The 21361-nt window shown below is 56.7% G+C and overlaps 1 protein-coding gene across 1 annotated transcript; it reads right to left on the bottom strand.

The window, feature by feature from the left end:
* Positions 1-328: 328 nt before the first annotated feature.
* Positions 329-20717, bottom strand: FRMD8 (FERM domain containing 8). The gene is made up of 11 exons (XM_082844641.1): positions 20603-20717; positions 20214-20298; positions 19055-19222; positions 16251-16352; positions 15848-15906; positions 15552-15718; positions 12854-13078; positions 10402-10525; positions 9339-9482; positions 3116-3320; positions 329-483 (listed from the first exon to the last, which is right to left on the bottom strand). The coding sequence occupies exons 2-11, from the start codon at positions 20296-20298 to the stop codon at positions 365-367; spliced, it is 1398 nt and encodes a 465-aa protein (XP_082700767.1). The 5' UTR covers positions 20603-20717; the 3' UTR covers positions 329-364.
* Positions 20718-21361: the final 644 nt, after the last annotated feature.

Genomic DNA, 21361 nt, shown 5'->3' with positions numbered 1-21361 from the left:
CTATTCCTCCTCCAGTGGGGACACCGGCCTCCAGCGGGGACTTCAGGGCAGGGGATACTGTCCGTTTTGAGAGGGGCACAAAGGCGAGTCCCTGGGTGGGAGGGGGCGGCCGGGGCCTGGTCAGATTGGTCCTGAGACTGCAGCGGGGCCCAGCGTCCGGAGGGAGGGCAGGCAGGCTGCAGGAGGGATCCTGCGGCTGCCCCCAGCTGGCTCTGCACAGCACAGCCCGGGCAGCGTCCCGGGTACAGAAGTGACTTGTCCACACGCTGAGGCTGCCCTCCTCCCAGCGCTCCCCCTCAGGTAGCATGATGCTGGGCCACGCCCGGGGGCTGCCCCCGCGCCCTCCCACCAGGCACTGCGGCCCTCAGCCCTGCTCCAGGCTCTCGGTGGGCTGCACCACGGCGTAGCTCCCCTGGCCCAGGGCGAGTTGCCGGCTGAAGAAGGACGTGCTGCGCTTCGGTTTCACCCGCTTGATCTGCTCACCTGTCGGGGAGCAAGAGGGACACGCTGAGGGGAGGGGGCCCAGCCCCAGGGGAGCCCCTTCTGGAGCCTGTTCAGGATGAGCTCTCCTCTTCACTCCTGCCGGCTTTGAGCCTCAGCCCCACCCCAGCTCTCCCACCAGCGACAGGACACGTGGGGTGGGTGGCCAGCCTCCAAATCAGAGGCCACCAGGGTTTGCATTTGATGCTGGGCCTGCTGTGCTGTCTAAACCTGTTCAAGAAGAGACCAGAGAGGTGTACAAACTTCCAGCTGTAAGTCACAGGGATGTAATATATAGCATATGGAATATGGTCAATAATATTGTAATAACTCTGTATGGTGACAGATGGTAACTAGACTTATGATCATTTTGTAACATATAAAAATACTGAATCACTATGTTTGTCAAAATCACTATATATATCACAATATATAATATATTGTATGTCAACTATAATTCAATTACAAGAAAAAAAGAAGAAGCAGAAGAAGAAAAAAAGAACAGGCCAAAACCACAAAATACCTCTAACACATACTACTGGCTGAAGGCAACCCTCAAGGAGCTAAAAAGACCTCTCTTTCTTTGGCCTCACTGCGAGGCTTGCGGGATCTTAGTTCCCCGACCACGGCCCCGGCAGTGGAAGCCTGGAGTCCTAACCACTGGGCCGCCAGGCGAGTCCCTAAAAAGACTTCTTAAAAGTTAAAAATTTCAAGCCAGGTGATCAAGGTTAATATCAACAGTCATAAATCATGTTGATAAGGTACCTTTGATATGATGTAGTAAAAATGGCATGTTACCTCTGTGATCTTCCTCCCCCAAACCCATAACCCCACCTAATAATGAGAAAATCATAAGAGAAATTCCAATAAAGGGGCATCCTACGATATCCCTGACAAGTACGCCTCGGGACTGTCAAGGTCATCGAAAAACAAGGAAAGTCTGAGTAACTTGTCACAGCCAAGAGGAGCCTAAGGAGACATGACAACCAAATGTAGGGTGGTGTCCTGGATGGGACCCTGGGACTGAAAAAGGACGTTAGGTTAAAACTAAGGACTTTAGTTAATAATACTGCATCATATCGGTTCATTAATTCTGACAAATACACCATATTAACATAAGACGTTAATTTAAAAACTCAAGCCACAAAAGAAAAACAGGCAACAGAAATGAACAGCAACGCAGGAAGAACTGTACGTGATCAAGCATGTAGAAACGATGCCACTTCACCAGCATCCAAACCCTAACTCCAGTGAGTTCTCTGCCCCTCAGGACGATAACACCCATTGTGGGTGAGGGTGGGGAAGGCAGGTGCCTCCTTTCCTCCTGGGACGGGCACGGTGGGCACACACTTTGACCCAGCAACCCCATTTCTAGGAATTTATCCTGAGGAAACAGTTCAGATTCCAGGTAAGGATTTGGCTACAGGTACGTTGTTTGTAGTAGCTGAGAACTAGAAATACAGTCAGCCCTAGGACAATGCCAACCCTCTGCGCAGTCGAAAATCTGGGTATAACTTATAGTTGGCCCTTCATATACCCGTGGTTCCTCCTTATCCACCGATTCAACCAACCAGTATTTACTACTGAAAAAGACCCGCGTGTAAGTGGATCCGCGCAGCACAAACCGGTGTTGTTCAAGGGTCAACTGTAACTATGATGTCCACCAACAGGGGATGGCGGGGGAAGGGGCTGAGCTCACTAGGAGAGGAAGACAGCAACTGTGGTAACAAGTGTGTCAGAGAAAAATTATAAATTATTTTGCTTTTTCCGATGATAAAAATGACATGCTTGTAAAAATTTAAATGCCAGAACGAAGCACGAAGAAAAAAGGAAAGTTACAGCAGCTGATGGCTGCAAAGGGGTCCCTCCCTCCTTGTGCACGTGGACGCTGTCTCGCATGCTAATGAGCACCTAGTACCTAGTACTCGTGCCTGATTTTCTCCTAGTACCTGATTTTTTCTACTCAGTGCTATTTTGTGAACCTCTTGCCATTTGAAAACCAAAAAAAAAAACCTTTTTATTTTGGAATAATTCTAGACTTACAGAAAAGTTGCAAAGATAATACATAGAGTGCTTGCATATCCTCATAAGCCTCTCCTGTGTCAGCACGGTCTGGCTGTTACCACGGTCTGTGTCATAGATAAGAACACTGGTACAGCTTTATCAACTAAGCGGCAAACCTGTGGATTTCACCTGTTCTTCCACAATGTCCGCTGTCTGTTCTGGGACTCGATCCAAGACACCACAGTGCGCTAGGGTACGTACGGCATCTTTACCAGCTGGACTGATCCCACAGGGTGTGGGCCCATCGTTCCTGTACCCACACCTTTAATAACAGACACTGGTAGTTTCTACTTTTTCACATCTGGACACGTCTGCGGACGCAGCAGTGAGAAGGGACGGAGAAGGGCTCTTACTGCCAGAGCCCCAGAGGCCTCAGATTCCCTATCGCAGAGCTCAGACGATGGGACACCTGTGCCCAGCCTGCCCCCCACGCCCCAAGCCAGGTCCTGCCGCTGGAGGCTAACTCACCGGGTCTGGAATTGCTCCCCACCTCCCTACCCTCCAGAGCTCCCCATGGCGTGCGTGTGCACGCGCGTAGGCACACGTGTACACCGCGAGGGGGGTCACTCACCCTCCTCCACGTAGTCGATGGTGGAGAGATGCTGGATCCGGCTGCACACCACGCTGCCCTGCCTCCGCAGCTGGGGGTGTTGAGTGGGGGGTGGTGAGGAGCCAGGGGCCGAGGCCGGGCCGGCCGCGCTCTCCTGAGGGGTGGCGGGCTCCGCGGCCTGGCTCAGCTCGATGCAGTACTCGATGAGGCTGCTCATCAGCTCGGCCTGGGGAGGAGAGGGGGCCGGCGTGAGGCCTGGCGGGGGGAGCCCTGGCCCAGGCCCACCTCTCCCTACCTGCTGCAGAGCCAGATGAACTGAACCCACAGCCCCCTGCCCTCTGGTGGGGGAGGCAATGAGGAAACCAACACCCTTTACGCAAGGAGAAGGAAGGGGGGTGTGCTCTGTGGGCCAGAGGCAGGGGAGGCCTCCCATGTGGGGGGACTTCAGGGGTCAGAGATGGGCTGGGAAAGAAGGAACACTCTAGTTAGAAGGCGCAGGTCGGGAGGGAGGAGGGGGCAGGGCTCTCTGGGCCTGTGCGTTTGCTGAGAGAAGAACCCGCAGCCAAGGAGAAGGCGGTGGTGAGGTCACCGGGCAGGGAAAGCGGCCCCCTCCGGAAACGTTCTTCTAAAGTGACGTCTTCTCAACAGACTGGAAACGTTACGCATGTTGACATAAAAGGTGATGTGACCAGATGTCAGCGGGCACAGTCTGGGCACCATATGGCGGGGATCGCAGACCCACAGACAGAAAGCTGCCAGCAGGTGGTGTCGCTTAGGCAGCATGTGTTTATGAAGTGTCACCCCGCTGCAGGCGGCAGGACACAGCAGGGACTGAGGTGGACAGATGCCTGCCGCGTGTCCTAAGAGAACCCGCTGGGGAGCAGGGTCAGAGGCCAAGGGGGCAGCTGGTGCCCAGCTGCCCGATGGGGTGGCCCGAGGCCTCCCCAGAGCCACACAAGCTGCCCTGCACAGGGAGAGCAGGGCAGGGAACCGTGCACAGGCGGGTCCGGGCTCCACACCGGCCTCCTCGCCTCCCCGAGGGAACTGCGCTGAGCTGAGAGGGGCGCTGGGCAGCGGGCAGCCGGTGGGGACAGGCCCTGAGCCCTCTGAGTTTCTCTAACACCGCTTGATGCTCCTGAGGTTCGGGGACGCTGCCGTTATACCTCAGCCACATCCGACAGAATGAAATATCCACTCGGGATACAACTCAGCAAACTAGAAATGGACGGGAACTTCCTTAACCTGACGACAGGCGTCTATGAAAAACACACAGCTAACACCACACCTACTCAGAGCAAGACGGAATGCTTGGGCTTCCCTGTTGGCGCAGTGGTTAAGAATCCGCCTGCTGATGCAGGGGACGCGGGTTCGAGCCCTGGTCTGGGAAGGTCCCACATGCCGCAGGCCCGTGCGCCAGAACTGCTGAGCCTGTGCTCTAGAGCTCGCGCGTCACAGCTGCTGAACCCGCGTGCCACAACTACTGAAGCCCGCACGCTTGGAGCCCATGCTCCGCAACAAGAGAAGCCACCGCAATGAGAAGCACGCACACCACAACTAAGAGTAACCCCCGCTCGCCACAACTAGAGAAAGCCCGCAAGCAGCAACAAAGACCCAACACAGCCAAAAAGAAATAAATAAATTTATATTAAAAAAAAGACTGAATGCTTTCCCCTCAAGTCAAGGATGTCTGCTCACACCTACTCACCACTGTAACGGGGGTCCGAGGCAGTGCTATCAGCCAAGACAACTGAGAGGCAAACAGACTGGAAAGTTAGAATACAACTGTCCCTGTTCATAGACAATGTAACTGTCCACACAGAAAATCACAAAGAATCTGCAAAAAAGATACTAGAAATAGTGAGTGAGTTCAACAGGGTTACAGGATAAAAGGATATATGGTAACAGAATCAGCTGCATTTCTATACACCACAATGAATAACTGGAAATTGAAATTAAAAATAGTACCATCTCTGGTAGCACCAAAAAAGGGGGAGGGGGAGATAAATCTAATAAAAGATGCACAAGACTTGTATGCTGAAAACCATAAAATGTTAGTGAAAGAAATCAAAGACAAATAAATGGAGATATAAAATAAATGGACTGGAAGATTTAAGAACATCTTTTTAAAAAACATTTTTTAGGAAAAAACATCAAGTTATAGACTGAAAGAAGACATCTGCAAAATATATATCAGATAAGGGACTGGTAGGCAGAATATATAATGAACTCTTACAGCTTGGTAAGAAAACAACCCAATTTAAAAAATGGATAAAGGAAAAAAAAATGGACAAAGGGAATCCTCTTGCACTGCTGGTGGGAATGTAAATTGATACAGCCACTTTGGAGAACAGTTTGGAAGTTCCTTAAAAAACTACAAATAGAACTACCATACGACCCAGCAATCCCACGACTGGGCATATACCCTGAGAAAACCATAATGCAAAAAGAGTCATGTACCACAATGTTCATTGCAGCTCTATTTACAATAGCCAGGACATGGAAACAACCTAAGTGTCCAACGACAGCTGAATGGATAAAGAAGATGTGGCACATATATACAATGGAATATTACCCAGCCATAAAAAGAAACGAAATTGAGCTATTTGTAGTGAGGTGGATGGACCTAGAGTCTGTCATACAGAGGGAAGTAAGTCAGAAAGAGAAAAACAATTACCGTATGCTAACACATATATATGGAATCTAAAAACAACAACAACAAAAAATTGGTTATGAAGAACCTAGGGGCAGGACAGGAATAAAGATGCAGACATAGAGAATGGACTTGAGGACACGGGGAGGGGGAAGGGTAAGCTGGGACGAAGTGAGAGAGTGGCATGGACATACATACACTACCAAACGTAAAACAGATAGCTAGTAGGAAGCAGCCACATAGCACAGGGAGATCAGCTCGGTGCTTGGTGACCACCTAGAGGGGTGGGATAGGGAGGGTGGGAGCGAGACGCAAGAGGGAGGAGATATGGGGATATATGTGTATGTATAGCTGATTCACTTTGTTGTAGAGCAGAAACTGGCACACCATTGTGAAGCAATTATACTCCAACAAAGATGTTAGAAAAAAAAAAGTAAAAAAAAAAAAAAGGACAAATGATTTGATCAGACATTCCATCAAAGAAGACCTATGGACAGCAAATGAACACACGGATGGATAATCAACATCATTAGTCATTATGAAAACGCAAATTAAAACCACAATGACTTATCACTACCATACAGTTATTAGAATGGCAAACAAACAAAAACTGACCACACCAAGTGCTGGGCAAGGATGCGGAGCTACTGGAACTCTCAGACATTGCTGGTGGGATAACAAAATGGTGCAGTCACTTTGGAAAACCATTTGGTAGTTTCTAGTAAAGCTGATTATATGTTTATCATACAGTCCAGTAATCCCATTCCTAGGTATTTATGCAAGAGAAATGAAGGCACACGCCCACACAGTAGCCTGTACTCAAACGTTCAGAGCAGCTTTATTCACAAAAGCCCCAAACAGGAAACAACCCAAACAAGTGGGTGAAGAGCTGACCTGCAGTGTATCCATATAACGGAATACTATTCAACAATCAGCAGGAACGAACCGCTACACCACGAAATGTGGACGAATCTCAGGAGCATGAAGCTTAGTGACAGAGGCCAGGCTCAAAAGGCTGCATACAGTATAGATACTGCAGGGCTGGACCACTATTTGTTTATCTATCTACCAGTTGACAGACGTTTATGCTGTTTCCAATTCTTTGGTTATGACAAACGAAGCTGCTATGAATATCTTAGTATAAGTCTTGTGTGGACATATATCTCCATTTCTCCTGGGTAACTATGCTGCATGTGTTTATGACATTCTGGAGAAAGCTGAACTCTAGGGATAGCTAAGGGGAGCTGTCAAGTAGCGGGTGAAGAGGTGAGTCTTAAATCAGAAGCAAAATGTACAAAACAATTTAAAAAAAAAAAGCACAACCCCAAAGAAAAATTGGCAAAAGACCTCAATGAACAGGGTATCCAGATGGTGGATACACACATAAAAGATGCTCAACCTCATTAGTGTGCGTGTGTGTGTGTGTGTGTGTGTGTGTGTGTTGTCAATTAAAACCACATGGAGATTTGGGGGTGATGGAAATAATGCCAATTAAAAAATGGGCAAAAGAAAAAATAATGGGCAAAAGACGTAAATAGACATTTCCCCTCTAGAAAGATACATGGATGTATCTAAGCACCTCCATAGCTTGCCTGTGGTGGCAGTGGTTACAAGGGTGTGTGAACGTGTTAAAACTCACTTTTATTGTAAATTATACCTCAATAAAGTGACTAAATAATAAAGGAAGAAAACGCAAGGAGATACTCCTCCTCACCCACCAGACTGGCTGAACGTTCACGATGACAGTACTAACTACTGCCGCAGCCAGCATCCAGCCACCGTGGGTGAACGCCGAGCACAGCACCTGCCTGTGACCCGGCCTGTCGGCTCCTGGGCGCGTACCTGGACGCGCACACAGAGGACATGTGCAACACTGACCACGCAGCACTGTCTGCAACAGTCCCAAACTGGAGACCCAAGTGCCCGTCCGCTATGGTATGGAAAAGTCAACAGCAGCAAATGCACATGTGGGAACACCCGAGAGCCGCATGAAAGACCAAAGCACTGCCACCTGCAGTGGGGACGAGGATGGAGCTCACAGACACAGGGCTGAGCGCAAGACACCGGGCAGAACAGAACACACTGTGGGAACCCACTGCCCTAAGGCTCAAAACCAGGCAGAATGACTCTGGGGTGACACAAGTCAGGATGCGGAGGTCCCTTGGTGGGGGCAAGGCTGGGAGGGGGCTCAAGGGGTCTTTCTTAATCTGAAAGGTGTTACATGGGTTTCTTTGGGGAAATTTGTTGAGATTAAGAGCTGGGGGGCTTCCCTTGTGGTGCAGTGGTTAAGAATCCACCTGCCAATGCAGGGGACACGGGTTCGAGCCCTGGTCCGGGAAGATCCCACATGCCGAGGAGCAACTAAGCCTGTGTGCCACAACTACTAAGCCTGTGCTCTAAAGCCCGTAAGCCACAACTACTGAGCCCACGTGCCACAACTACTGAAGCCCACGCGCCTAGAGCCCGTGCTCAACAAGAGAAGCCACCGCAATGAGAAGCCCGCACACGGCAACGAAGAGTAGCCCCCTCTTGCCACATCTAAAGAAAGCCCGTGCACAGCAACCAGGACCCAACGCAGCCAAAAATAAATAAATAGATTTATATATTGAAAAAAAAAGAGCTGGGCACTTTTCTACATGTATATTATAATTCAATAAAATGTTTACTTAAAAAAGAACTCTACGGAATTCCTTGGCGGTCCAGTGGTTAGGACTCCGCGCTTCCACTGCAGGGGGCATGGGTTTGATCCCTGATCGGGGAACTAAGAGTGATGTAGAAAATGTGATGTCATCAGCATAAAGGTTGGGACGGCCGAGTGTTCAAAGACGAGAGAGGGAAGAGCTAGGACAGGAAGAGAACTCCCTTGCGAGGCCCTGGAAAGGAGGCCCAGCAGGGGAGACAGGGGGAGAAGGGCAGGAGGTGGGAGGGGCCCGTAGGGCCCAGGAGGGGAGCCTGCAGGAGCAAGAGCAGGCACCGGGTATCGGGTGTAGCAGGGCAGAGGCTGCTGGGGTTGGAGCAGTGGGTGCAGCGGTGGGAAGGAAGGCGTAGAGGGAGCAACGGGAGAAGCCTGGCTGTGGCGGGCCCCCAGGAGGGGGCACGTGCTTTCACAGGAGTCCCTGGAGCCCGTCTCTGTGCTTGGGGCGGAGAGCAAGGAGGCCCTGAGTCCTGGAAGGGCTCTCCTGGAGAAACCAGGGTGGGAGGGGAAGGGGCGGGGATGAAGGTTTGGCTGGGAAGACCAGGTGCCCAATGGATGAAAGTGAAACAAAGGCAAAGAGGGGTCTTAGCCATTCCACGCCTGCTCGTCCCCTGAGAGCCCCGCTCACGGGGGGCTCAAGGACCGAGGGAGCCAGTGCGGGCTGGTCACACAGTACCGGGCAGCCCTCCACCAACCACTGCCCCACCACCTGGCCAGGCCTTCCGAACCCGCAAGGGTGGCTCCCAGTCAGCAGGAGCTGGCCCCCTGGTCCCCAGGCCCTCAGCAGCCCTCTCACCTCCTTGCCACCCAGCCTGGAGCCTCCAATAGTCTGGGACCCCCTGAGCACACCCTCCCCGACCCCCATCCCCACCCCCGGTGCAGGCAACACCCACCAGTACCTGCTTGGAGTAGATCTTGAGGAGCTTGTTGACCGGTGTGCCCTCATTGTCCCCGTCGAACTCCAGCCACAGGACAGACTCCTCCTCCTCAGGAGAGGTGTGGTCCCACGACAGCTCCTGGAAGCGCAGGCCCAGCAGGACGTGCTGGCCAGCGGGAGACACAGAGCTTGGACTCCTTTGGGCAGAGGCCTGCTCCCCTGCCCCATCCCACGCGGGCATCGCCAGGAGGATACACCTGGCCAGGCTATTTACCTCCAAGGCTGAGCCTAAATTCAGGTGTCAGTTTCTCTCAGGAGAAGAAGCCCCGCTTCCATCAGACCCTCAAAGGAGGCTGTGGTCCAGGGAGGATGAGACCCCCTAAACCACGCACTTCTCATCAGTGGGTCAAGCTCCTGACAGCTGGGGTAGTGACTCGGGGAAAGGAAGGTGGGGAGGGGAGGCCTTTCCCCTGCGATCAGCTGGTTAGCATCTCAGCAGGAGGCCGGATGTGGGCCCGGCATGTTGGGGCACAGATGCCCAGGAAGGGCTGGGATCCCTCCCTGGGGACAACCAGAAGTCTCCCCCAAACTTCTCTGCTGGCTTAGCAGGGACCCCTGTCCAGGCGCAGAGAGGCCCACAGGGCAGGCTGCCGACACCACCTCCTACACAGGCAGCCGAGACAACCAGCACCAAACGCGGGAAGGAGGGCCCCCAGTCCCGCAGGAGAAGCTCCCAGGGCTTCTTTGGAAAACCACCAGCTAGTCTCCAGCCACTGGCCAGGCAGAGCAGCCAGGCCCTACCAGACTCTCCACCTGTCTCCAGCTGCAGCCTCCCCCTGTCCACGCCACCGCCCTGCCTAGCAGGCTGGGCAGGACAGCTGACACACAGCAGACCCAGGGAAGCCCCCGGGATGACAGAGGAAGCCCCAGGGACATCTGAGGGAAGGAGGCCAGACAGGCCGCCCACCTGCTCCCAGGCCAACCAGAAGCCCAAGGGAACCAGGAAGGCCTGGGTAATGACCCCACTCCCTTCCTCTCCAGTGAGGCCCCCACTCCAGGTCCCACCCTGAAGGAGCAGCAGGTACCTTCTCCCTGCTGTCAATGATGTGCACGCCCTCCAGACTGATGGCCACAGACACTGGCTTTTGCCCTCCCCGGTGCAAGAAGCCCTGGGCTGGCCTGTCAATCTCGCCGTGGAAGAAGGCAGACCTGGGGAGGGAAGGTGGGGTTAGGCTGTCCCCTCCGGCAGCGAGAACTGATGGCCCAGGGTCCGGGTTCACCCACCAGGGAATGCCCTGGCCAGCCCCCGTCCCAGGCACCTGAGAAGCTTAAGCTGTTTGGGGGACGGAAGTTAAATGGAAACCCACCCCAGGGGAGGGAGAAACTGAGGGGGCGGCGAGAAGGAGGCTTCATGGAGGTGGTGGCATCTGAGCTGATCAGGTAGGAGGAGGAACTGGGTGGCACAGCGAAGGGTGGGCACTGCAGGCAGAGAGTAGAGCATGAACCCGGGTGTGGGACAGAGCAAGTTACGTTCAGGGAACAGCCAGGAGCCCAAGGGCTCAGGGTCTGCAGGCTGTGGTTGCTGGAGGCTGGGAGAGCCCCGCTGCCCACTGTCCCCCAGGGGCTGCCCAGGCAGAGAAGCAGCTTCAGGACTCGACACCAAGAAAGGGAAAGGGTGCATCAACCTTAGGACACCCACCCGCTGAGCTGTCCCTCCTCCATCCTGCCCTGCCACGGCCTCTTCCTCTCCTCTGGCTGCCCTGGGCCTTCGTCCACACGCCCCCTCAGCCCTGGCTAAGCCAGAGCCCTAGTTAAATCCTGCAGCCCCGGGCTTCTCTGGTGGCACAGTGGTTAAGAATCCGCCTGCCAATGCAGGGGACACGGGTTCGAGCCCTGGTCCAGGAAGATCCCACATGCCGCCGAGCAACTAAGCCTACGTGCCGCAACTACTGAGCCTGCGCTCTAGAGCCCGCGAGCCACAACTACTGAGCCTGTGTGCTGCAACTATTGAAGCCCACGTGCCTAGAGCCCGTGCTCCGCAACAAGAGAAACCACTGCAATGAGAAGCCCGTGCACCTCAACGAAGAGCAGCCCACGTTCGCTGCAACTAGAGAAAGCCCGTGTACAGCAACGGAGACCCAACCCAGCCAAAAATAATAAAAAAACAAAATAAATTTATATATACAAAAAAAAATCCTGCAGCCCCGAGGACAGGACTGGAGACAAGCACGCTCTACCTTCAGTTCCAAGAGCACGGCCCGGTGCTCCCACTCCAGGAAGACTCCCACAGGCTCGCTTCAGGGCTGGGACTCCTAATCCGCTGAGGAAACTGAAGCCACCCGAACAGCGGCCACATGCATCTCGCTCACCATGAAAGCTAAAGGCCTTCTGCCGCCCCACACCCACACTGCTGCTCCGCCTCTGGGCTCCATCTCACAGCGCAGCTCCCAAGGAGCTGGTTACACTCCCTGATTCTTTTTCTCATTGTCCTCCACCCACTGCTACCCCAAAGATGCTGGAGCCAAGGTCAACTATCAGCCACTCGGGACCTGTTGAACTTGACCTTGAAGCAGCAGCACCTGAGGCTTGGTCACTCCCTCCTCCTCAACACCTCCTTTCGCCGCGCTGGTGTAGACCCTTGCTGGCCGGGCTCCTTCTCTGTCTGGTCCACACTCACTTGCTGGGGCTCCTGGTTTCAAACAGCACCTGCGTGCTGATGACTCACCCATTACCCAAGTCTAGACTCAGAAACCCAAATGCCCGCTAGGATCGCCACCTGCGTCGCTGGAGAGCATCTCAAAATCAACACATTCAAGGACAAGCCCCCGAACTTCCCTGACCTGCCCCCCGCCACACACCATCCTGTCTCAGCTGATGACAAGGCCACCCTGCAGCTGTTCAGGCAGAAACCTGGAGTCCTCTCTGCCTGCTCTCCTTCACCTCCTGTACTGCACATCTTGCAAATTCCTTCAACTCCACCCTCAACGTCTCTGGAATCTGGCCGCGTCTCCCCTCCGGCGGTACCACCGTGCGGCCTGAGCCACAGTACCCTGTGGAGTACGGCCACTGTCCTCACGGGCCGTCCAGCTGCTCCCTTGCCCCCCTGTAGTCTGTTCTCGGCTTCTACTGCTTGCTGTCTCTCTCGCCACTAGAACGGCCTCTTCACGGGCAGGGACGGTGGTCTCTTTTGTTTACTGAGGTGTCTCCAGCACCTAGAGGGTGCGGGCACACGGTAGGCACACAAGAGCTATTGGCTAGACGTGCCTGCATGAATGAGATCTGGTTGAGGGGGAGGTGGGCAGGTCCATGGACCACGTGGCTGCGGCAGGAGGAAGGAGAGGACCTGTCCGGTGTCCTAGCCCGTGATGGGGAAGGCGGAGGATGAGTGTCCAGCCTGGGACCCGCGGGGCCCCAGGTGCTGGCATCCGGACACACCTCGCGTGAGGACAGAGCTCAGCGGGAACGGAGATGGGCTCACGGGCCGTGAGGGAGGGACAGTGGGCCTGGGGCTGTGGCCGCGGCCAGGGAGCCGCTCACCCGTAGAAGGGCAGCTCGTGGCACTTGAGGAGGTAGGCGCGGTAGTGGGGGCTGAGGGAGGCCTCGTGCTCGCTCTCGCTGCCAGCTACCTCCTTCACCCTGCGGTAGGCGTTCAGCAGGCCCTGCTCGCCAGTTCCGGCCTTGGTCCCACGGCCCCGGAGGGCAGCGAAGAGCCCGTGGCCCCGCTTACAGAGGTGGGCAGGGAGGAAGGAGTCCAGCTTCTCCCTGTGAAGGAAGGAAAACAGGGCCCAGCATGAGAGCGGCTCCATGCCTGCGGGCTGGGGAGGCGCCGAGGTTCCCAGGGCGTGGGGAGGGCAGGGGGCACCCTGCACACGGACCCCCGGAGAGCCCACTGCTGAGAACCCTGTAGCATGAGAGGCCTGAAGGAGAAGTCAGGAGACCGGGATGAGAGCTGAAACCAGGCCCACCCCAGAAGCAGACTGTGGCCAGAGGAAGGTTTCAGTTTCTAAACTGGTGATTTTGCAACCAAGAAGTGGTCCTAGAGCTATCAATGTTCTGTTCTGCCAAATAGGGAGGTAAAAAAACCACCAACCTACCACTCATCAGCACAGGTTCATGAAGGAAAGGGCATTTTCAATCACACACACAGAGTCGGGAAGCATCCTGGCGTGACGGCACCGTTCTTCCCCCTCAGGCAGCCCCCTGACTCTGGCCAGGCACTGGCCCTTCCAGGTGGACTGCAGCCAGGGCCCAGCCTACGAGCAGTGAGCGCCCTCTCCAAGTCTACGTCTCCACGTTTAAATAAGGACACGGATCCCTACTCACATGGATGGGTGCCGGCAGGCGCCTGGCATGTGGTGGGTGCCAAACAAATATGGCCGAGGTTGTCACTGTCACCGAAGAGGGGAGGGGTCCCCGCAGGGGCTTCTGGAGGACCAACACCCCGGGCCATGGGAAGGGATGGCTGGCCCTGCAGCAGGGCTGATGCAAGGAAGGACCCTGATGCCCAGAGAGGCCCAACTGCAGGGCGGCATGAGGAGGGGTATCCAGGGGGCTGCCCCCACTTCTCAGGGCTGCCGTAGGCATCTTCATCATCTGTCCCCCAACATCCCTGCTTCCAGCCACAGCGCCCACTCGTCACTGGAAATCCCGCCTTCCCACTGTCAGTCCACAGCATCTGTGCAGGCTCATGGCAGGTCCTAAGGGAGGATCTGGGCCTCAGCCAATCAGCACTCTGGCCACTCTGTCTCCTTTGGGTGGACGTGGGCCCAGTCACCAGATGAGTCTTAGAACTCTGGTCACGTGAGGGATGAGGTCTCTCCTTGCCAACGTGCAACTATTGTGGCCACCTGGCCACCACGAGACAAGAGCCTGTCTGACTGAGAGCTGGCCCAGGGGACACAGGGCTGGGCGAGGAGAGTGAGGACAGGATCTGTGGGTTGGGGGTACCCAACTGGAGCCCCTGCACCTCAATCACCCCAGACCCGTCCATTTCTTGACAAAGTCCCTCAAGTCCAAATAGTCTGAGCTGGATTCGCTGTCACTTGCAATATGAACAGACGTGCCCATCACGAGAGCCAGGATTTCTACGGCTGCCAGCCTCCAGCCAGCTCAGCTGGGATCACTCAGGCTCCACTGAGCCCAGGGTAGCCCCTGCTGGGCCCCGACACAGGGCCCTGTCTCTGTGCATCCTCCCCCCGCAACACAACTGTACCCTGAAGGGCTGGTGTGGGTTAGAGCCCTGGGTCTAGGACAGGCTGTGTTCAAAGTTCATCTTCAGGGCTTCACTGGTGGCGGAGTGGTTAAGAATCCGCCTGCCAATGCAAGGGACACGGGTTTGAGCCCTGGTCCGGGAAGATCCCACATGCCGTGGAGCAGCGGAGCCTGTGTGCCACAACTACTGACCCTGCGCTCTAGAGCCCACGAGCCACAACTACTGAGCCCATGCGCCACAAATACTGAAGCCCGCGCGCCTTATAGCCAGCACTCCGCAGCAAGAGAAGCCACCGCAATGAGGAGCCCGCACACCACAAGGAAGAGTAGCCCCCGCTTACCGCAAGTAGAGAAAGCCTGCGCGCAGCAACGAAGACCCAATGTAACCAAAAATAAATAAGTTTTTTTTAAAAATTAAAAAAAACTACATAACTGTTACCAGTTTAAAAAAAAAAAAGTTCATCTTCTTTGGAAATATCTCTAAACTTTAAGATCACTGTCCACGGAGCTCAGAGACAGCCTGGTCTGCTTCCAGGGTAGCTCAATCGTCACGACCCCAGGCCCTGCCAATTCACACAGCAAAGAGCACGGCTTCTAGAGAGACGGGTAGGAAGCACAGAGCCGGCATACTGGAACGTCCGGGAAATGGGGCCTCGTCCCTGGAGCTCGAGACTAAGTGAGACTGTCACTGACAACTGGGACTCAGTATTTGGCCATACCCTGGCTGCGACCCCCCAAAAAGAACAAGCCCAACTCCCCCTGACCTCACACGGAGGCCGGGCTCCACCCTCACACACCTCTGGGGGTCCTCTCACGGATGTCACTTCCCCTGTCTCCCACTGCCCAGGCCCCTCAGCCCAGAGCAGACGAGGAAAAGGAGGTTCAGAGAGGTGGGGTGACTCACCCAAGGTCACACAGCGTCAGGGCCTCCTGACTCCAGGACCTGGCAAGACCACTTGTAACCAGGATTCCGAGGTCACCCTCCCCACCTCGGGCCCCTGCCTCAGGTCACGCTGGCCCTCACCTCAGGGCACAGGCAGTGGGCTGGCCAGGCTGGTAGGGCCCGAGCTGCACGCGGCACACCAGGGCGCCCAGGGCCTCGCAGTCCTCCACGTCGCATGGGTACCGAGCAGCCAGCACGTTGCCCTTGGCCTCCTCGTAGAGCAGCCGCAGGACCTCCTTGTCATGGATCTGCAGGCCGGTGTGGCAGGGAGGGGTGGCTCAGCTGGGAGGGGCACCAGTGTCCAGGGGTCAGGACAAGGGGAGGCTGGACACAGGGCGCCAGACCTGGATGGTACCGCCTGGGAATCCCTGCCTCACCTGGAGCTCCCGCCATTTGGGGAAGAACACGTTCCTCCGGAACTGCAGGGAAGGCTCATCTGGGGAGAGAGGAGGGGGTCACCGGCCGGCCGCCCCACGCAGCCAGCTCTGCCCTCTCCCCGACTGGCCCAGTCTCCATTCCCCAAGCCTCCTCCACCACCACTCAGAAAACCCCTGGGCTGTCCAGCGATAGGGGGCGTGGCTTATCGCAAGCTGCTCACTGTGCCCCCAGCCCACCCCTCCTGGGCTCCTCTAAGGGACCCCTCCCTCCTCTGGGGGAGATGCCGGCCCTGCCTCTCAGCCAGGGCAGCTCCACCTGCCAGGGGAGGCCTGGCTGGGCCCGGGGTCCGTGCTCCAGACCCCGGTGGGCCCGAGACAGGGACGCACAGGCAGCAGCACTGACCCATGGCCACGTCATCGTCCGGAGCGTCGGTGAATCGCAGCAGCAATTCCTGCCACTGGCGGCCCAGCTTATAGGGCTGGTGCTTGGGCTTCAGCTGCACCTCTGCAGGACGAGAGGGGAAGCGGCCATGAAGCCCTGACCAGTGCGACTGCCACCCACTAACAACAACAACAATGCAACGATGACGCAGTCGTGACCAATATTAACTGAAGTAGGCACAAAGTGTCCAGAACCATTTCAAGTGGTTAAAGGCAACTGCCCTGCAATAACCCTACCCTCATTTCATCCAATGAAAATGAGGCTCAGAGAAGAAAAATGAGGCTCAGAGAAGTTAAAGTGCTTGTCCAAAGTCACAAAACAGGGACTTCCCTGGCAGTCCAGCGGTTAAGACTCCGCACTTCCACTGCAGGGGGCGCGGGCTCGATCCCTGGTCTGGGAATTAAGATCCCACATGCAGTGTGGCTCAGCCAAAGAAACAAAAAGAAACCCAAACAAACAAAAAAAACAAAGCCACACAGCAATGAGAGGGGGTCAGGTTCCAGGCAGAGTCAGCCTCTGACTGTTCCCTACTGTGCCCAGGATGGGCTGGAGCTGAGAGGCTGTGGCAGACGGAAGGTGCTGGGGCCGGTGGTACAGATGGCTCCAGCACCGCCGTTAGGAAGCAGAGCCCAAAGCTGGTAACTGAGGCCCAAAGGGCCAAGGGGCTGTTCTCCCCTGCTCCTGGCCCTGCCTGGGCCTCTGCCCGGCCAGCCTCCACCCCAGCAACTCCCCCGGGGGCTCTGGGCTCCAGCTGATCGTCCATCCTGCAAGCTCCCGGCCTCAATGCCATACCACCCAGCTGCCGCCAGAATCAGCGGCTCCACCAGGAAGCACTCCTGGCAACTTGCTCCTGGCAAGCCTTCCCGGCACATTTCAGACCGTGAGTCCCCTGAGGGCAGGGACACTTTCACTCCTGTTCCTCACCGGACCCCTAGCATCTAGCTCTCTGCCCAGTACGAGATTGTGGGCGGGCTGCTCTGCACACACTTGTGAGACGAATGAGGTAAGTGGCTAGCTGGGACCCCGGGACACTGTCCACAGTCCCCAGCCAGCCTCACCCCGAGCCCCAGCAGCTCAGAGGACTCCCGTTATCAGAAGAGGACTGCGCTGACCCTGCCGTCCCACGCTTCCAGATGGGGCCTTCCTGCCTGGGGGCTGTCACCCCAACGAGACTGACAGTCCCTGGAGCCCTGTTCCATGCAGAGTGACAATGGCATGCAGAAGGTCAAACCCTCCCAAACATCCACCTTGAAGGGCGGCTCCAGCAGACAGCACCCCGTCCCTGGGGCATATGTCACCCACTCCGGGCGTGGTGCGGGACCAACAGCTCTGAGGGCCCGAGTCAAAGCTGAAGTGGCCTTTCAGCCTTCCTGAACCCAGCCTGGGAACAAAGTGGGCGCTGACTCTGTGCTGGGGCCTCTGGGATGGGGCGGTGCCCCAGGGTGACCCACGGGCCACACAGGCAGCCCATTCATGTTCCGGTGAAGGGGGAGCAGGAATGCGATGACGAGGGAGTGGGGGAGGAAGTGAGCTGCCCCACTGCAGGGACAGGGAGCCTGAGGTAGGGCAGGGGCCCCATGAAACCACCCCCAGCTTTGCAGAGACACGAGCCAAGGGGCCCACGGTCCTGACCAACAGCCAGAAGGGTGAAGGAGGGGCAGCTGAGCTGGGTGGGGAGCAGCGGAAAGAGACGGATCAGCAGGAAGAGGGTGGGCGAGAGCAGTAGCTGGGCAGGAAGCTCCCACTAGAGGGTGGGGGTGGGGAGACAGGCACTCCCTCTCCGACCATGTGGGCATACCCTCCCTCCAGGGCACAGGCACAAACTCCTAGGGGCCCAGGGACCAGGCACACCCTTCTTGCCCCTGTTCCTCTACAAGGGAGGGGAATGAGTGCAGAAAACATGCCTGGTCCCGGCACCAGCTGGGGCATCCTCTCCTGGCCCCTCTCCTGACCAAGCCAGCAGGCTAGAAGCCCTATTCTGAGGCCCCAGGGAGCTCCCCATTCCCCCCCACCTCATGTCCCCCAGGCCTGTGGGCTGGAGGGCTCCCACTGCCCTCACTCCCACTCCACCCGCCCGCCTTGGGATCTCAGCCTGAAAGGGCAGGACAGGGTGATCACGGGCCAGAAACCAGGCAAGGCTGGAGGCCCCCTGCAGAGAAGCTGGGTTCCCACTCATCCTCCCCACTCTCAGGAAAAGTCCCATCCTCAGGGGTGGCTGCTTCCTGGGCCGGGTCCCACCTTCCTCCCTGCCTCCACGGAGCAGGATGCAGCTCAAGGAGGCTGGCTGGGGGCCACCCAGGCTTCCATTCTGATCTTGGCCCCACCACTCACTGGTCTCATGGCTACAAACCTCAATTCTTCATCTGCGTGACCAGGCTGGGCCATGAGGATAAGGTGAAACTCTGCTTGCAAAATGCCAGCTCAGGCTGTGGCACAGACCACGTGCTCGGTGAACACGCACCCCCTCCCTCCCTGTCCGCTGCCCCCACTCCTCCTGATGTGCAGGCTCCAGCAGCACTGAGGCTGAGGGGTAGGCTTGGCCCCTCCTCTGCCTCCAGCACAAAGAAAAGAGAGGCGGGGGCAGAGGAGCCAGGCCACCTCTCAGGGCTCTGGGTCCTGAAAGCCACAGCCAGCTCCAGGACACAAACACGTCCCACCTTCCCCCGATGTATAGCGGCCAGAGGTTCCAGAAGCTGCCCCTTCCTTCCCCATTGGTCAGCGCCCTTCCAGCCCTTCCCCCTAGGCTTCTCACTGCCAAGTCTTACCCAGCAGAGGGGAGACAAGCCAGAGCGCAAAGGCATCCAGGGCAACATCCGGGAGCTGCAGGACCTCACGGACGGCCTGATGCAGCTCGTGGGCAGTGAGCGAGGGCAGGTTCTCCACAGCCAGGGGCACCATTGTGTCATCCGCCAGGTACACCAGCACGTCGGCTGCTGTGATGGAGGCCAGGCAGGGTCAGCTGGGCCCACTGCCCAGGCATGCCAACCAGGCACCCTCCACTCCCCGCTCTGGGGCTGCAGCCCCCACCCTGCAACCCTCGGGGTGACCAAGGCTACATTCCAGAGGCAGAGCCCCGGCATCCCCTAAGGACCCCGTGAAGAGTGCTGTCTGTTAGGACTTACTGAAGACCCTCAAACCACCCAGAAACCCAGCAATTCCAGCCCAGGGACCAGCCTAGACCCACCCTAACCCCCAGAAGTTCAAAATTAGGGCTGCTGCACCCACACACACTCCCCTGGCAGCCCCAAGAACTCTGGTGTGCTTCTCCCCCGAAGGAGAACATTCTACAGGTGGGACTGAGGCAGAGATAGATTGAACCCATCCTGAGGTTACAGTAGTTAGTAAATCAAGCAGGGAGGGAGAGCGCTATCATCCTTAAGCAAATCACTATCTCTCTCTGGCCCAAGCTAACATGGGGACAGAGGATTCTCAAGGCCATCCCAGGGTAAAGCCAGTTCCAGCGCTCAGCTTCCTTGGGACTCTTTAAGACTCAGGACTCAACACGACGGCCTTTCAGTGTTAAACAGAAGTACAATCCAAAAAGTTGAGTGTTCCCTTGTGACAGCCTGTGGGATGCCTATTTGGAGCCTGGAGCCAAAAGGAGACCCTTGAAAGAGCAGCCAGATTCAATTCTCCATCACTGGAACCACAGGTACCATGAAGAAGCACTCAGCTTCGAGGCCAATCCTCGGGGTTCCAATCCTGCCTCGCCTCTGGCTAGTTGACCAATTTCAGAAAGTCAGTGTGTCAAATGCCTCAGGTGCAAAGTATAGCTAATACCTGACTGACTTGTCACTTTTCCACACCTCGACAGACCTTATTTGTTAATTAATAAATAAGATTCTCTTCATTGAAAGAGATGACAAGCCAGGGCTGGGGCCCTAGGAGGGTACAGCGGGGAGAAGACTGGGGACAGGGACCCACCTCGGGCTCCCAGGGAGGACACGCTGCTTCGATGGGACCGATCAGCGGGGCCGGGTTGCCCAGCATTGCCTTCTGTTCCGTCCATCTGCAGAGGGAAAGAGAAAAAGCAGCTAGTGGAGAGTCCGGAGCCCTTCAAGCTCTCACTGAGTAAGGAAGGGGTCCCGAACTGATCTACGAAGGTGAACAACCAGGGCTGGAGGCACTGGTGTGCTGACTAGCGCGGTCAGGGGTGGGAGTCCTCAGTCAACTGGAGGTCGGGGCAGGTGGAAGGGGTCGGGGCCGCGGTGGTCAGAAGACGGGTCAAGTTCGGTTCGCCGGGGTGCCCAGGCACGGCACGGCGCACCCCCGTCCGGGGCGGGGGCCCGTGCAGGGCGTCGCCGCTCTCTCACCTTGCAGGGACGCAGCGCCCTTCGCCTCAGTCCAGGTTCCTGCCCTGACCCCGACCGCCAGCTGCTGCCCCGGCCTCACCGCCGGCCGGCACTCTGATCCCCCTTCGGCTCCAGCTCCCGGGGCTGCTACGCGGAAGCAGAGGCGGAGGAAGCGCCGCACACGGCCCCGCCTCTCCGGCCCGCAGGAGCCAATCGGAGCTCGGGGCCGCCGCGCACGCGCCCTGCCTGCCGCCCACGCGCTCACGCCCCTCGCCGGCTCGCGCCTATTCCGGCGTCACGCCTCCAGCTTCTTGTGCCTGCGTTGCGAAAGTTCCTCGCCACCTCCTCGAGTGATTGGAGGGCCAGTGGCCCACACAAACAAGGGTCCCGTCTCTTGGCCGGTAACAGGATGTGGCGAAGGTTCAAGGAAATCGGGAATGGGGGCGCGAGCTCTGGCGCTCAAACGCGTGTGACTTTGGGCCGGTCCCCTCACCTGTAAAAGGGAGATGCTTCGTGGCTGCGTATCATGGAGCCACACTGTGCTGGGCGTTGGGTAAAGGTGACGCAAGCCGCCGCCTGTACTGCAGCGCCTCGAGGCCGTGAGGGGTGGTAGGCTCTCCGCGGTGGTCAGGGGACAGGGTCCCTGTCCCCGCTCATCCTGGACAAGCCCCTTCACCTCCGGGCCTCAGTTCCCTCTGTAAAATGAAGAGGTTGTACTCGATGACCTCCAGAGATCCTCAAATTACATGTCAGAAATCCAGGCTGGGCACACCTGTTATT

Source organism: Leucopleurus acutus, assembly GCF_964270905.1.
Source record: "Leucopleurus acutus genome assembly, chromosome: 8".
NCBI classification, from domain to species: Eukaryota; Metazoa; Chordata; class Mammalia; order Artiodactyla; family Delphinidae; genus Leucopleurus; species Leucopleurus acutus.
Note: the sequence above shows the minus strand (reverse complement) of the source record. Positions and strands in the feature narration are given on the sequence as shown.